At 46.0% G+C, this 17,518-nt stretch overlaps 1 protein-coding gene across 3 annotated transcripts in view; it reads left to right on the forward strand.

Moving 5' to 3' along the window:
• Nucleotides 1-17,518, forward strand: part of LOC117448342 (ankyrin repeat and SOCS box protein 15-like) — a 24,822-nt gene continuing 7,304 nt past the window's right edge. The window contains exons 1-5 of one of the 3 annotated variants that reach the window (XM_034085604.2): nt 1-19; nt 8,559-8,666; nt 8,778-8,830; nt 12,465-12,596; nt 14,283-14,447. In XM_034085604.2, coding sequence (XP_033941495.1) covers nt 8,563-8,666; nt 8,778-8,830; nt 12,465-12,596; nt 14,283-14,447 — 454 coding nt within the window. In that variant the 5' untranslated portion in view covers nt 1-19; nt 8,559-8,562. Of the gene's footprint in view, nt 20-8,456; nt 8,667-8,777; nt 8,831-12,464; nt 12,597-14,282; nt 14,448-17,518 lie in introns of those variants that run through there. The other 2 variants (XM_071203345.1, XM_034085605.2) reach the window with 2 other exon arrangements.

The raw sequence follows: 17,518 nt of genomic DNA on the forward strand, positions 1-17,518 counted from the left end.
GAGAGAACGAACCTCTCAGGTGAGACGCGCTGGGATTTGATTTGAAATAAGAATTTATTTTCCAGATGTTTGTGCCAGATTTAAAATGTTTGCTTTGAAATGTGTTCGTGGGGAATCATGCAAATTCTTTTTAAATGTTGTTTAAACATCTGCATGTTTTATTGTCATTGTTGGTGTTTTTCCTTTTGCATTAGCATGAACTCATCGCAGAAATGCACTTGTTTTGGATTTTAAATTAAAACAAACTTGAGTTGAGCTGTAGTGAATTTGTAAAAACCTGGAAAGCTGCATTATTTTATGAATTTTTATTTGCATTTTCTGTGTTTTTTTATCTTGCGTTTGTCAGGGTTGAGCGAAGCAGGCAGGACCCAAATGCAGGGTTAACAGAAAAGCCTATACTGTAATAGGCTACAAGTAACCAGTGGCGTTTCTATATGTACAAAAGTGGTGGGGCACAAACAACTCAGATGTCTATAAGCTTCTGCAGAGGTTCATGGCAGGTGAGGCACTGGCACTGACTCTTCAGGTTTACAGATATATTAAATCAAAATATAATATTATTTTCAAAAGCTTTTTTTGTCTGATGCTTCAATTACTTTTAAACAGACAGTTCAACAGAAGGATACCCAACAAAATGTAATTTTATCATTTAAATATTGAATTGTTCTCTCTTAGTAAGATCCCATCTTCAATACAATTGCAGTCTTAGCTTGACTTGAAGATGAAGTCCATTTGCCTATCCCTCTGGACAAACATCTCTATTACTTTTTTGTAAAAGTCCTCCTTATCTTCTTGCAGTTTCAAAAGTCTATCATAAATCTAATCTAATCAATAGATGTTTGATTCGAAAATGATAAAAGTAGGGTAGACATGTGGATATTATCCGGCTGAACAAAACGTACATTTATCTAACAGGTTTGTTTCCACAGATCTTATTTTGAGCTATTTTCTAAAATCCTATGGAGAAATCTCGTTGCTTTTTCTCGAGGGAAGCCATGCGCAGCTTACTTCCTGGTTTTAGGACGCCTCACTGCAGCTCTCTCTCCTCCTCTTCACACACCACACTTTTCGCGGCACACGTACTTACAGCCAATGAGCTCTGAATGATGTGAGATGACGTATGGTGGGGATGGCAGCACTTTGCCCCTATGGTCATTATTTTTTGCCACACACATTAAATAGGAAAATACTCTGAGCATGCGCAGTGTAGTTTTTGCAGTCACCTTTCACATATGCCCCTTTCACACCAGCGCCTTTTCAGCTCCAGCTCCGGCTCGGAGCTGGAGCTGAAAAGCGCCGGGTTTTCCAGTTCACACCGCAGCGGCGCCGGCTCTTAGCTCCGGCATCCGCTTCATTTCCAGCTCCAAAAAATTGTCGGTCCAGAGGCAAGAGCTTTGGAGCTAAGAGGTGGCGTCGCTTACGTCTCTCTTACGTCGAGGCGTGCAGGAAACTAAACCCACCTCCCATGGGTCGACTGTCAGCCTGCCTACAAGCAGTAGTGCCTATAAACACACTTTATAAAGTCAGGCAGCACTAACCAGGCTTTGTGTGATTCTGTTTATTGTGCCTTACTTTGACCATCCGTTCGCTGTTATCGATCATTGTGGAGAGAGGCAGACGTGTTGTTTTGTATTATTGCAGCTATCGGATGCAAGTAGTCAGTTTAGCTTCGGTTGCTATGCCAACATCACCCGTTTTATACCAGAGAAACTTTCATAACAGCGTTGTGATACCAAACAGCGTCAATTGAGACTGACACACATTCACTTAGGCTAAGGGGAACTGGGGATATGCATCAGCTGCTTGTGTGAGTCGGACAGTGAATACTTTAGAGCGGCCGCTGCAGTGTGAGCTAACCGGGAGCTAACGGGAGAATACACTCCCGTGGAAGAGCAGCCAGCTCTGCAGCGGTCGGTAAATGCTGCAGAAACACATGAATAAACAATGAACCACGGCACTCTGGAGAAAAGCATAAGGTTGGAGAAGTCGTTATTCAATTTATTCTGGCTTCGTGTGATTAAAAGCAACACGATCATCGACCCGACGCTGTTGTTGTTGTTGTTGTGAGCGCCGTAATGGGTGCCGTTGGGGAGCAAATCAGCGATGTAAACGGTGACGTCATGACGCAGCAGGGGCAGCTCTGGGGCGCCAGTGGGCCGTGTGAACAGAGCGGGAGCTGAAAAGGGAAACCGGAGCTGAATCAGAAAAGCTCCCGCTCGGAGCTAGAAACTGAAAAGCGCTGGTGTGAAAGCCGCATCAGAGGGGCGTGGGGAGGGGCAGGATCAGGTTTTGTCCCACATGGCTCTAAACAGCTCAATAGGCACACTGTAGACACTAATTAGAACACAGACTAAAACAGCAATGAGACGAATCAGATGATTAGACATGATCTTAAAATATATTTTATATATTTTTTAATTTATTTTTTGCATTTTGTTGTAATCATTATTTTAATACTTTCTGCTGACACTAGGTGGGGCTGTCCCTGCCAAGTCGCCACTACAAGTAACAAGTATGTTACTTGTAGCCTTATACGGCTACAAGTAACATACAGAGCAGAACTCTCTCCCCCGTGAACACAGTCGTCAACAACAACAACAACAACAACAAGGATCTCACAAAGACTAACAGGAAAAGCAGAACCTAACTGCACACAGGACGAATGAAACAAACAAGACACAGGGGCACCAGGTGAACACAATCGGTAACCAGGCAGGAGGGAACACGGACAGAAAGCAACAGAAGAGACGGGGGTTTTCAAACTAAAACAGGAAACCAAAACACAGATCGACACAGGACACAAATAAAACAGACAGATCGTGACAGCGTTCTATATCGTATAAGGCTCCGCCCTCCAAGGCTATCGCTATTGGGTGATCCCCACCGCACGTGTGCAGCACTGACAGACTTATTCCACGCCCACCTACGACGTGGCCCCACCTCCGGGCTCACTTCCGTATAAACAGGAAGTAGGCCCTACAATCCACTCCTACTTTTCTTCAGCACTCCGTTGCAGAAGCATTGACAGGCAACAAGTTATTTTAAGAGCTACTTACTAAAGAGCAAACATTCCTGGTTCCCCTGGGCCATCCTCCCTCTCCTCCGGACGGGGGAAACAGGGTGGGAGCCCGGTGTCAACCCGACATATGAGTTACGCCCGGAGCTCACGGTGTGAGTCTTGCCGGGGATCAGAGCACGCAGACGCGGCTCTCACTCCCCAGGTGTCGTGCACTCATTGTGTCCGTCTCCCTCGGGCCCACAGGCAGCGGAGAGCGGACGCTCTCGCTGCTGCGGCCGAGGATGATTGGCTGGTCCAGGAGTCTTACTCTGCGGACCAAGCCCTTTATTTATGGGATCCGAGTGGCGGGAAGCAGTCAGGCGACTCCTTCCCCTCCATTCACGGATCACCATGTGGTTCCCCCGCCCTGTCTCCCTCTCCTCCGGCGGGGGAGACGGGGCGGGGGCCCGGGGTCAGCCCGGCAGCCGAGCCTAGGTTCGGCTGCCGGGCTGACGATGGGTCAACGGGTCCCTCTATCCGCCATCACGGCTCTCCAGGAATTCTCCAGGAACTCCCGGAGATCATCGGAAAGGCAGCCGCCTAATGAGATCTCCCCGTTCCCCCGGTTCAGGAGAGCTCTCCTCCGGATGACATCAAGCTGCATGAGCAGCTGCCTAAGCCTGTCGGTTGTCAGGCAGCCGAGCTCACGGCTCGAACCAGCTGTCTTTAACACCTGAACATCGGTTCATTAGACAGCCCGGGTTTGTTTCCAGATGTGCCTCCTACACACACCGCCGCTCGTTCCTCAAGCAGGTTTGAGCGTGAACCTCAATGTCCGTTTGACGAGTTTTCTGCTAAACGGCGACATGAGGAGAGCCGCTGTGCACTACAGCGTGTGGAGGTGCATAAGCCAGCTGTTTGTTACCTGTTGGTTAGCACGGCAGCGGGGCTCGCGGCACAAGCCAGGTGTAATTAACCAGTCGGTTATTTAACAGCAGGGCTTGACGGTTCTTCCTCTGTCCCAGATGTGCCTATACTACACACGGTCGTAATGAGCCCAGGGCTGTTATTACGCACTGTGTCCGGTTTACGAGCCTTCTCCTATACGCGACATAAGGAGAGCCTGTGTGAAATGCAACGTCTGGAGGGCTCTGGCGTGGCTCGTCACCATGACAACCAGAGCACATCCAGAGCAGGTTCGCGCCTTGAGTGACGGCGCGTGGGTTAGATGGACAGAGGGAAGTTAATATGCAGCAAGGCTCCCCGGGTTAAGCCATGCTGCCAATAGCCTATTGGTTACTTGGCAGCACGGCTCGCTGCCTCAGCCGGCTGGGTTTTTTAACTTATCGGTTAATAAAACAGCAGCGCTTGCTATTCAAATCCGTCTACCGTAAACTTTTTGGGTTTAGGCAGCATGGATTTTTTCCTCTGTCTCAGACGTACCTCCTACCCACGCTCGTAATAAGCCCACGGAGGGCCATTATTACGCCTCGTGTGGACAGCACTGCACACACCTCCGCTCATCCCTTAGTGGTGTTGAGCGTGAATGCGCAGTTTACGAGTATTCTCCAAAACGGCGACATAATGAGAGCCTGTGTGAAATGCAGCGTGTGGAGGGCTCTGGCGTGGTTTGCCACCAACCACAGCACATGCAGAGAATGTACACCCGGCGCTATCAGAGTACTGGATGGTACTCAGGGTGGCGGCGCGTGTGTCTGATGGACAGATGGATGGGCAGAGAGTAGTCTCTGCAGTTCGCCTCTCCCCCCCGCAGTTCTACGGGATACAGGAAGTCCTGTCATCCCAAGAACAGTGTCTCGCGCTCCGTGCAGAGCGGCAGGAACTCTGGTTAAAGAAAGCCTTTTCCCGGGGTTCCTCAAAGGGAAGAAAATCAGGGTTTTTTACTCCCGCTATTTTCTGGTCCCGAAGGAGACGGGGCGGGGGGAATGAGACCCATCCTCGATCTGTCAGTGTCCAACAAGGGAATGGCCTTTTCCCATGCTGACGATCAAACAGGTGCTGGAGGGTTCACCAGGGAGACTGGTTCACATCCATAATCCTGAAGGATGCTTACCTCCACGTAACCATCACCCCGAAACACAGCAAATTCCTGCGTTTCTCATTCCTGGCTCCACCCACTTTTTCAAAGTGGGTGGAGCCGGTTGGAGCAGCTACTCAGAATGGGGATGAGGGTTATTTTGCCTGGACGACCGGCTGTGGCTGGCTCGCTCCAGGAAGGAAGCGGCTTACAGGCGATACAGCTCGTATCTCATCTGTCAAGCCTGGGTTTCATTATCAACTGGAAGAAGAGCTGTCCTCTTCCCTCCCAGACATTTAACTGGGAGTGGAATTGAACTCAGCCCGCATGAGAGCGCGACTCTCACAGCAGAGAATGGAGAAAGTGACAGCTCTCCTCCGGTGCAACTGTTAACCTGTCGGTTAGCAGGCAGCACGGTTCTTCCTCTGTCCCAGATGTGCCTATACTACACACGGTCGTAATGAGCCCAGGGCTGTTAGTACGCACTGTGTGAATAGCACTGCTACACCTCCGCTCAGTCCTCAGCGGGTTTGAGCGTGAACGCGCCTCAGTGTCCAGTTTACGAGCCTTCTCCGAAACAGAGACAGGATGAGAGCCGGTGGGAGATGCAGCGTGTGGAGGGCCCCTTCGCAGCTTTTCGGACCGTGCCCCTCTTGGGTTGCTTCACGGGCAACGGCGGTGAGGGCTCTGACGTGGCTCGTCACCATGACAACCACAGCACATCCAGAGCAGGTTGCGCGCTCTCAGAATATTACTCGCAACGCGCGTGTTCGATGGACAGATGGATGATAATAAGCAGCAAGGCCCACCGGGTAAGCCGGCTGCCCCTGACCTGTCCGTTATAGGCAGCAAGGCTCGCTGCATAACCGGCTGTCTTTAAAACCTGTTGGTTTTTAAGCAGCTCGGACGGCTCTCCTCCGGCGCCTCACACCCCGCGGGGCGGTGACGGCCCTCTCCGTGATGCAGCTGTTAGGCAGGATGTCAGCTGGTCACGTGGTGATTCCCCTGGGGCTCCTTCACAGTCAGGAGACTCCAGAGGTGGTTTATTTGCCTGTGCATCGACCCCGTGCGTCAGAGGAGACGCATGGTGTACATTCCTCCTTCCGTGGGTTGGGATTGAACCTCCTGGAATCATCTCCACGTCAGTGGGGGCGCCCCTGAGCAGAGAGACGTCACACACCGCAGTGTTCACAGACGCATCTCTCGCAGGCTGAGGAACGTGCATGTCGCAGGCAGTGGGGGGGCAGTGGCCGGCTCACATGTCTCTCCATATGACGGGCTGGAGTTACTCTCCGTATGGAAAGTGCTCCAGCACTTCGTCCCGTTGCTGTACAATCAACATGTGTTGATTCGAACAGACAACAAAGCAGCGGCGGCCTACATAGATCGCCAGGGAGGTGTTGGATCAGCTGCTGAACACACATCCCACACAGCCCAATGGACAGCGCTCCGTGGGGTGTGCAGGGAGAAGCCTGGACCCCGTGGGCCCCCTGCCTCGTGCTGTCGTTCCTCCAGCTGTTGCTGGACAGGAATTGGCTTATAGCACGGTAAAAACATATGCTGCTGCCATTCCATCTTGCCACGTAGGTTTGGGGTCAGCACGGTGTTTAGTCACCCTCTGACAAAACGTTTTCTACGGAGCACAGAGACTCAGACCTGTGTCACGCGCTTTGACGCCTCAATGGGTTTTGGCTTAGTGTTACGCGCACTGAGTAAAGCTCCATTTGAACCTTTAGATCAGGTCCCCCTGAAGTTCCTCTCAGCCAAAGCAGCTCTGCTCCTGGCTCCATCAGCTAAAGGGAGAGTGCTTGTCTGCTCTCTCTGTGGCTCCGTCAGGTCTCCGGATCCAAGGAGATGGCAGCTCAGCTGTTTTGCGCCCGAACCCGGCTTTTATGCTAAAGGCTCTCTTAGATCGAGAGTGATACCTTTGGATGGCTCCTTCCCTCCTCCTCACCTCCTTTATAGCGTTGCACGGAGGAATGACAGTGGAAGACATTTGCACTGCTGCATCTTGGTCTTCCCCCTGTTCTTTTATCCGTTTGTATTTGAGGGATGTCTCCCACTCCTCTCTGACGCACTCAGTTCTGAATAGCCTGCCAGAATGAGGAATGTCGGGGTTTTCAATTGCAGCCCTCTCTCCGGCCTGTCGGCACTTAGAGAGCGGCCTTTTGTTCCCCTCTCTTGATCGTTTTTAACAAGTGAGACTCGATCTCTTCTTTTTATAAACGACAGGTAGCCTGAGTAAGCCTACCTTCGTTCCCTGATGGAGAATATTCATTTTTTAATGCTATATTCCCCGGGAATGGGATGCTCCATTTACGCATGGCGAAATGGACATGGGTTATTAACTGAGTAGGTGTGTTTGGTGCTTCTGGTAACGGACGGAACCAGTGGGGCGTGGACTACATCCTGCTTCGCCCTTAATCCAATAGCGATAGCCTTAGAGGGCGAAGATATAGTCCTGGGGTTACGTACTGTAACCCAGCTTCTATGAGTATAGGCGCAGCCCTCTAAGGTTCGGTCCCCACTGGTTCCGCGAATAATAATAATAATAATAATAATAATAACATATTTAATTTATATAGCGCTTCTCATCTGCCAAGACAAATCTCGAAGTGCTTCACAACAAGGGATATTGATACACTTTGAGAGATTAAACAAATAATTGTAATAATAATAAGAAATCAAAAAATAAAATATAAAATAGCTGAAGAAAAGCTGTTGGAGTGGATTGTAGGGCCTACTTCCTATTTATACGGAAGTGAGCCCGGAGGTGGGCCCACGTCGTAGGTGGGCGTGGAATAAGTCTGTCAGTGCTGCACACGTGCGGTGGGGATTACCCAATAGCGATAGCCTTAGAGGGCGGAGCCTATACTCATAGAAGCTGGGTTACAGTACGTAACCCCAGTCAGCATGAATTCATCTGCAGAAATGCGCTGGTTTGGGATTTAAAAACACATTTGTAGCCAGATGATTGTGTCAGATTTAGGATTGTGCTTCTGTTGAGTAGAGGTGTGAAACATTGTTAAAACACCTGCTGGTCTGAATTCTCTGCATGTTTTACCGCCATTGTTGGTGTTTTTTATCTAGCGTTAGAATAAATGTGCAGACATGTGCCGGTGTCAGGTGTCAAGATTTTGTCAGATTTAGTATTTTTATTTTGGATTTGTTCACGGGGAATCTTATTGTTGTTCAAACACCTGCGGATCTGCAATATGCTGTTTTTTATTTAGCATTAGCATGACTCAATCTGCAGAAATGTGCCGGCAATTGATTTGAAATACAATATACCTCTACTACGCAATTCTTTGTTTTACGCAGCTTTATTTTCTGAATATTTTCCCTTTAAGTCTCTTGGAAAGAACTGGGATTCATAATTTGATTCATGTTGTGCTTTTTGGGGTTTTCCATTTCCTGTAGTGTGCTTTAGAGGTGTGTGTGCACATACATGCTCTGCAGAGGCTGACGTCGTTCCCTCTGGAGGAGTCTGATGTGTACAACCAGTGTGTCTCCTCCCTGCAGAGCGATGAACACTGATGAAGAATATGGTGAAGAGGGCCTGAGTGACTGCATCCTCCAGCTCAGTATTCAAGACTCCTGCCTGGAGGCCTTTCTGAAATCTGCAGCAAGGTATGAAACACACATCAAGATTTCACCATCCGTCCCAAAACATACATACAAAATTATAATTTGATCAAACCCAGCTGACTTCCCTTTGCATCGTCTGCTCCTCACTGTTAGTTTAGAAGCACCGTCGGATGAGAACCTGAGAGTCCTGGCTGCCATCGAGCAAGGTGGGTTGAGTACAAATACTTCGTTACTGTACCTATTATACCTGAACTTTCTACTTCTTACATGTTGAACTCAAATACCTGTACTTTCTACTTCTTACATGTTGAACCCAAATACCTGTACTTTCTACTTCTTACATGTTGAACTCAAATACCTGTACTTTCTACTTCTTACATGTTGAACCCAAATACCTGTACTTTCTACTTCTTACATGTTGAACCCAAATACCTGTACTTTCTACTTCTCACATGTTGAACTCAAATACCTGTACTTTCTACTTCTCACATGTTGAACTCAAATACCTGTACTTTCTACTTCTTACATGTTGAACTCAAATACCTGTACTTTCTACTTCTCACATGTTGAACCCAAATACCTGTACTTTCTACTTCTTACATGTTGAACTCAAATACCTGTACTTTCTACTTCTTACATGTTGAACCCAAATACCTGTACTTTCTACTTCTTACATGTTGAACTCAAATACCTGTACTTTCTACTTCTTACATGTTGAACCCAAATACCTGTACTTTCTACTTCTCACATGTTGAACTCAAATACCTGTACTTTCTACTTCTTACATGTTGAACTCAAATACCTGTACTTTCTACTTCTCACATGTTGAACTCAAATACCTGTACTTTCTACTTCTCTCATTTCCCAAACAGCTGGTTCCTTTAGTCTGAATGTGTGTTGGTGCGTGGTCATTATTCTTCAGAGTCACTGCGTGCCTATTGGTTGGAACACGATCCGTGTATCCATCACTTCCTGGTCTTCTCTAAAGAAGAGGGACCAATGGAAACGTTGTCATGTTGCCGTTGGTCACCATGGAAACATTCATTAGCTAACAATGACATTATTGTTCTATTGATATAAAGGGAGGTCAGGTACTCTTTAAAGCAGCTGCTCGTTATGGGTACTTTTTTACTTAAAGGAATGCTCCACTCATTAGATAATTAATCAAAACTTCAGTATTTAGTGAAACGTTATGTTTAAACCATACCCTGAAGAAATCAGCGATATTCCCCGGTAAATAATGATTTTATAGCTCTTTTTTATCAAAACCTTTATATTCCGTCTGGCCGCCGCCATTTTCAGTAGTCACGTGATGGTCGTGACGTCATCCATGCGTTCACTTTGTCAACACACGGAAATATGGCTGAATATTTGAGTTCGGACTCGTCAGCAGAGGAAGAAGTTTTGATGTTTTATCAGTATGACAATACGACACGCTCTGTCCTTAGACCCTCACATCGTACAAGGAAAAACTTCCGAAGAAAACCCACAGTTTAAAGGGAACATGGAGAAACCTCAGGGAGAGCAGCAGAGGAGGGATCCCTCTCCCAGGACGGACAGACGTGCAATAGATGCCGTGTGTAAATTGAAAAGATAATACATTTGCAACATAGGTAGTCCAGATGTTTGGAAATGCATGTGTGTATAATGGGAAGATGATATAAGATACTATATGTATGCATGTAGTACCACCCTTGCTAGCGATTCCCTCTCTAGTTTAGCATACTCAGCTTCGTTGTCCCTGGCCATAGAATCACGATTTTATGGGGCCGGAAAAAACTGGGGTAAAATAAACACTAGCCGGTACTACGCTATATGGAAAGGCCACCAAAAACTGTCCTGGCCTGGACGCTAAAGGACGTTAAAACGGGGCTAGCCGCTGCAATGGAAATGCGCTATAACATACCTTATTCTTACTCCGAGCACTACTTCTGCTCCTCCGTCGCTTCACACTTGCAGAGGGCGATTTCTCAACTGGCCGAACTGGTGTCCTGGTCGGTGATGACACCAGAAAGACCGATGGTACTGCATCTCCATTGAGTAATGGTTGTTCCATAAATCCCATGTTATGTTTGATCATACTCTCAGAGTAGTCGTCCGGAAATGTGAAATGTTCGTTGCATACATGAGCCTGTGAATCTCTCGGTTCGGGCCGGCTACATTTCGCTAGCCACTGCCTCCGAATGTACTTCTTACGCTTACCTTTTGGCAACAGATGGAACCGAGCATTCCGTGGATTGTTCCTATCAGAATTGTGGCAATATTTCGCGATACAGTGAGGCATATTTGAAGAGAGAAACTACAGTAAATAACATGGAGATCAACGTGTCCTCGAAAACCAAACGCATGGATTACGTCACGTCCGGGAAATGGCGGCGCCCACAGTGTTGATGTTATTTCGGTATATAATCAGTTTAAAATCACTGATAATGTCATCGGATTAAAACAAAAAAAAGAAAGACCGGCAGAGACTGGTCTGTTTTATCGGATGATAATTATTTAAAAATGAGTGTCATGAGCATACCATTCCTTTAAGGCTTTTTAAACACGTGCTCTCCAGCACAGGTTAGCTCTGAGCGTTAGCGAGGCTAGCTAATGTAAACAAAGACGTCCAAAACACGTCAGGCATTGTTTCTGATAGCAACTTTCTGTGGGTCCTCCGACGTCACCACGGATGGAATCTGTATCCGCTCGTTGTTCCCCCGTTTTTAAAAGATTTGGGAGGAAAAGAGAGAGGGTTTTACTTTCTGACGCTGCGTGAGTTCCCCGACGCACCGGGGACACGTGTTGATGTATAACAGACATCACAAAGTGCATTTTCCATGATAGGTCCCCTTTAAGTACATTTCAAAGCCCTCTTTACTTTTAATTGAGTAAAGAAGTTTAGTCAGTACTTCTACTTTTACCAGAGTATTTTTAAACTTCTACATCACACAGGGAAATACCTCCAGCGTTACACACTGTTGTGTTTGGTCCGCTGGTCACAGGGCGAGCAGCTGGAGGGAGGACTGCCAGGCATCAGGAGGCTGGCAGCGCGACAGCATAACTGCGAGAGGGAGATACATAACTGCGAGAGGGAGATACATAACTGCGAGAGGGAGATACATAACTGCGAGAGGGAGATACATAAACAGAGGCGAGAGGGGAAAGGTGGAAAAGCATCTGTTGATTGGTAGAAAACAGGAAATGTACACTTAGTCTCTCAGTCTCCTTAGTACACTGCAGGTCATACACTTTGTCAATTTAGGCCGTGTATGGTGACTAAAAGCACACGGCTGCCTCCTGTTAGCTAACGAGCAAACCATGACAGAGTCAGAATCAGAATCTCTGTGTTCGTCCCACAGAGGGGGAATGTGCGAAAAGCCAAAGAAGCATAATGTTACCAAGAAGCATTACAAAAGAAAATGTACACAATTTACAAAATACAGATCCCGTAACAGAGTGCTCGACCAATACAGTTAAGCTGGCTTCTTTTCGACACCAGTTTAGTGGTACGTATTATTGACACATGTATAACTATTATTTATATAATGCTGTGTTCCCCAGAGCAAACACAACCGCAGCTGGCTGAGAGTAGGCGGTCGTTGAGTGTGGGAATTATCGGAGGATGTATAAAGAGAACTTTTTTAAACCACTGTATTTTGTTATTTTATTGTATTGTCTGTACTGTTGTTTGAATACATCCGAGATCATGTTGGAAACAAGAGTTCACACTTTGTGATTCCTTGAATTGCTTTGTTTTGTTCTCTATATCCATGTCAGGGGCCGAGCAGTAAGTGGTTTAAAGAAACTGGGTTTTCAATTAACACATTGTACCTGTGCTGTTGCCGTGGTGACCAGGTGAGGTGTTGCTGCTCAGAGGAATGCTGAGACACATCTGTGCCTTCAGAGAGTCGGACGCTCGCGGCTGGCTTCCCGTCCATCGAGCCGCGATGCAGCCGGACCCCGAGGTTCTGCACACCGTCCTAAAATGTAGGTACATTTCTTCAGTATATTTCATTCAATATCAAAGGGTGGGGGGGGGGGGGTCTTTGGGATTTAGCCTCTGCACATGCACAAAAAGCCGCACGACAGGAAAGGGAAAACCAAAAAAAGGATGATACAGTAGAGCCTTTTTAATCCATTTGTTTTTTAACAGCCAAAGGGGCTCCTAGCTTCATTTTATATGGGACTTGTGGTCATTTTCACATTGAAACTTTTTAGGACATTTTGAAAACGGTTAAAGGAGGGGTAGGTAAGTTTGAGAAACCGGCTCGAGATCGCTAGAATTTGAAAATACACAACCGGAGAAAATCTGCCACTTCCTCACAGAGCCCCTCCCCCAACACACACGAACGCGCACATGACCAATGAGGGCACGAGATAAGTGTGTGCCCCGATGGAAGGCTGACAGGCAAAAAGTACAACCAATCCGATTGGTTGTACTTTTTACAGTATCACGGCTTCTACAGATGACATTTTGTTATGGATGTTTTGTCAAAGCACTTAAGATATTCATTGCTATCGGGATGTTAAGAGCATTCCATGGAATATAACAAAAAGTGTATCTCGGTTTCTGAAACTTACCTACCCCACCTTTAATGTTAAAAAACCCTACATTTTCTCTGTTTTACTGAATATACCTGTTTGTATGTACTCTCTGTCTAAAACACCTTTTAGTTCCTGTCTCTTTATGACCGCCTGCTGAAAAACCCAAATATGCGATATAGCCAAATCTAAATTGCTTGTCGAATTGCATGTTTAGACACAAACAGAATGCCTTGGTTATCTTACCTTACAGTCTGTGGGTTGGTAGCACTCCAAAGATATGTGCACAAGCACTGACGGAAGTGTGTTTTTCACATTATAACCCCCTTTTAATACTATTTCTGAACTCGTCTTCTCGGCTGTCAATGATATGCTCAGCTGAACTGGAAAATCAGAAATCTAAAAGCAATTTCCTTGAAGCATATTCCTGATCACTTTGGGGGAGCAGAGCAGCAGCGGATTATCAGAGGTGGTTTGCTGGAAACACTGAGACTGAACCAAGCAGTAAATGTGCTGTAATAACTCAAAGGGGGAAAAGCTCCGTCGAGCCTCAGAGTTTCTCAAGTTTGAAAAGTGACTAGTAACTTTAATTACTATTTTGCAAAGACACCCGCTTTGTATCTCTGTATTCCTCTGAAACATATTTTATTATAACCCAGTTAAGCTGGAACAGGTTCTGTTGAGCAGCTAAATGAATCAGATGCTAAGGGACACATCAATCCAGACGGACTTGGGTGACTTAATATAACCTCCTGACACATTTCACGGGAGGAGATGACATCATTCATTTTTAAAAAACGTCGACGTGAAGTCATGTGATCATAGTTTTCTAATAAGTGGTGCTAATATGTAGAGATGATCCTGCTGAACAAAACGTGTGCGTAAGTATCCTAAACGTTTGTTTGCCACTGATATTATTTGCTGTAATAATCCAAAATCTCCCTGGTCCCCGGCTTGAGCTTCATCTCAGGATCCATGTATCTGATCCTCTCAGAAGGGAAGGAGTCGTCACATACAGAGCACAATCTTCATCCAGCACATGTTGACCATCGACCTGTGTGTGTGTGTGTGTGTGTGTGTGTGTGTGTGTGTGTGTGTGTGTGTGTGTGTGTGTGTGTGTGTGTGTGTCAGTGACAGCTCAGGGACTCAGCTTGGAGGAAAGGACGGCGGGGGGGGGGGAGACGGCGCTGACTCTGGCAGTGACAGCCGGGCTGGTGCAGAACGTGAAGAACCTTCTGGAGCACGGGGCATCACCTCACAACACCAACACCAGGAACGAGTCCCCGCTGCTGCTGGGTAACACGGGGGGGGGGGGGTAATAAGACTAATGGTGTGACGAATTTAAACATCCATAATGTTATCAGAAAATCAACACATTATAAAACCATAGGCCGCGGTTAGGGGATCTTGACTGGGGTCCCCCAAGACCCCGATACATTGGAAATCAAAGAAAATCGTTAATATATATATATATATATAATATAAAGTGATTTGGAGCAAATTAACTGACTGCTTGGTTGGTTGATTGGTTGGTTGATTGGTTGGTTGGTTGATTGGTTGATTGGTTGGTTGATTGGTTGATTGGTTGATTGGTTGGTTGATTGGTTGATTGGTTGATTGGTTGGTTGATTGGTTGGTTGGTTGATTGGTTGATTGGTTGACTGGTTGATTGGTTGGTTGGTTGATTGGTTGGTTGGTTGATTGGTTGATTGGTTGATTGGTTGATTGGTTGATTGGTTGATTGGTTGACTGGTTGATTGGTTGAATGGTTGATTGGTTGGTTGATTGGTTGGTTGATTGGTTGAATGGTTGATTGGTTGATTGGTTGGTTGACTGGTTGATTGGTTGGTTGGTTGGTTGGTTGGTTGATTGGTTGAATGGTTGATTGGTTGATTGGTTGGTTGACTGGTTGATTGGTTGGTTGGTTGATTGGTTGATTGGTTGACTGGTTGATTGGTTGATTGGTTGATTGGTTGACTGGTTGATTGGTTGGTTGATTGGTTGGTTGATTGGTTGAATGGTTGATTGGTTGGTTGACTGGTTGATTGGTTGGTTGGTTGATTGGTTGATTGGTTGACTGGTTGATTGGTTGGTTGATTGGTTGAATGGTTGATTGGTTGATTGGTTGGTTGACTGGTTGATTGGTTGGTTGGTTGATTGGTTGATTGGTTGACTGGTTGATTGGTTGATTGGTTGACTGGTTGAATGGTTGATTGGTTGGTTGGTTGATTGGTTGACTGGTTGGTTGGTTGACTGGTTGACTGGTTGATTGGTTGATTGGTTGGTTGGTTGGTTGGTTGACTGGTTGATTGGTTGGTTGGTTGATTGGTTGATTGGTTGGTTGACTGGTTGATTGGTTGATTGGTTGATTGGTTGATTGGTTGACTGGTTGATTGGTTGAATGGTTGATTGATTGGTTGGTTGATTGGTTGAATGGTTGATTGGTTGATTGGTTGGTTGGTTGGTTGACTGGTTGATTGGTTGATTGGTTGACTGGTTGATTGGTTGATTGGTTGAATGGTTGATTGGTTGGTTGGTTGATTGGTTGATTGGTTGATTGGTTGATTGGTTGGTTGGTTGATTGGTTGATTGGTTGAATGGTTGATTGGTTGATTGGTTGACTGGTTGATTGGTTGATTGGTTGATTGGTTGGTTGGTTGGTTGGTTGACTGGTTGATTGGTTGGTTGGTTGATTGGTTGGTTGGTTGATTGGTTGATTGGTTGGTTGGTTGATTGGTTGACTGGTTGACTGGTTGATTGGTTGAATGGTTGATTGGTTGATTGGTTGACTGGTTGACTGGTTGACTGGTTGGTTGATTGGTTGGTTGGTTGATTGGTTGACTGGTTGATTGGTTGATTGGTTGATTGGTTGACTGGTTGATTGGTTGATTGGTTGATTGGCTGATTGGTTGATTGGTTGGTTGGTTGGTTGACTGGTTGGTTGGTTGGTTGATTGGTTGGTTGGTTGGTTGGTTGGTTGATTGGTTGACTGGTTGATTGGTTGATTGGTTGATTGGTTGATTGGTTGATTGGTTGGTTGGTTGATTGGTTGACTGGTTGATTGGTTGATTGGTTGATTGGTTGATTGGTTGGTTGGTTGACTGGTTGACTGGTTGATTGGTTGATTGGTTGACTGGTTGAATGGTTGATTGGTTGATTGGTTGATTGGTTGCTTGGTTGAATGGTTGGTCGGTTGACTGGTTGACTGGTTGACTGGTTGACTGGTTGACTGGTTGACTGGTTGGTTGGTTGATTGGTTGGTTGGTTGATTGGTTGACTGGTTGATTGGTTGATTGGTTGAATGGTTGATTGGTTGGTTGACTGGTTGATTGGTTGATTGGTTGATTGGTTGACTGGTTGATTGGTTGGTTGATTGGTTGAATGGTTGATTGGTTGATTGGTTGGTTGACTGGTTGATTGGTTGGTTGGTTGATTGGTTGATTGGTTGACTGGTTGATTGGTTGATTGGTTGACTGGTTGAATGGTTGATTGGTTGGTTGGTTGGTTGATTGGTTGACTGGTTGGTTGGTTGACTGGTTGACTGGTTGATTGGTTGATTGGTTGGTTGGTTGGTTGGTTGACTGGTTGATTGGTTGGTTGGTTGATTGGTTGACTGGTTGATTGGTTGGTTGATTGGTTGAATGGTTGATTGGTTGATTGGTTGGTTGACTGGTTGATTGGTTGGTTGGTTGATTGGTTGATTGGTTGACTGGTTGATTGGTTGAATGGTTGATTGATTGGTTGGTTGATTGGTTGAATGGTTGATTGGTTGATTGGTTGGTTGGTTGGTTGACTGGTTGATTGGTTGATTGGTTGACTGGTTGATTGGTTGATTGGTTGAATGGTTGATTGGTTGGTTGGTTGATTGGTTGATTGGTTGATTGGTTGGTTGGTTGATTGGTTGATTGGTTGAATGGTTGATTGGTTGATTGGTTGATTTGTTGATTGGTTGATTGGTTGATTGGTTGGTTGGTTGGTTGATTGGTTGATTGGTTGGTTGGTTGATTGGTTGACTGGTTGACTGGTTGATTGGTTGAATGGTTGATTGGTTGATTGGTTGACTGGTTGATTGGTTGGTTGGTTGGTTGGTTGACTGGTTGATTGGTTGGTTGGTTGATTGGTTGGTTGGTTGATTGGTTGATTGGTTGGTTGATTGGTTGACTGGTTGACTGGTTGATTGGTTGAATGGTTGATTGGTTGATTGGTTGACTGGTTGACTGGTTGGTTGGTTGATTGGTTGGTTGGTTGATTGGTTGACTGGTTGATTGGTTGATTGGTTGATTGGTTGATTGGTTGATTGGTTGACTGGTTGATTGGTTGATTGGTTAATTGGCTGATTGGTTGGTTGGTTGGTTGGTTGACTGGTT

Source organism: Pseudochaenichthys georgianus, chromosome 6 (assembly GCF_902827115.2).
Source record: "Pseudochaenichthys georgianus chromosome 6, fPseGeo1.2, whole genome shotgun sequence".
Taxonomy (NCBI): domain Eukaryota; kingdom Metazoa; phylum Chordata; class Actinopteri; order Perciformes; family Channichthyidae; genus Pseudochaenichthys; species Pseudochaenichthys georgianus.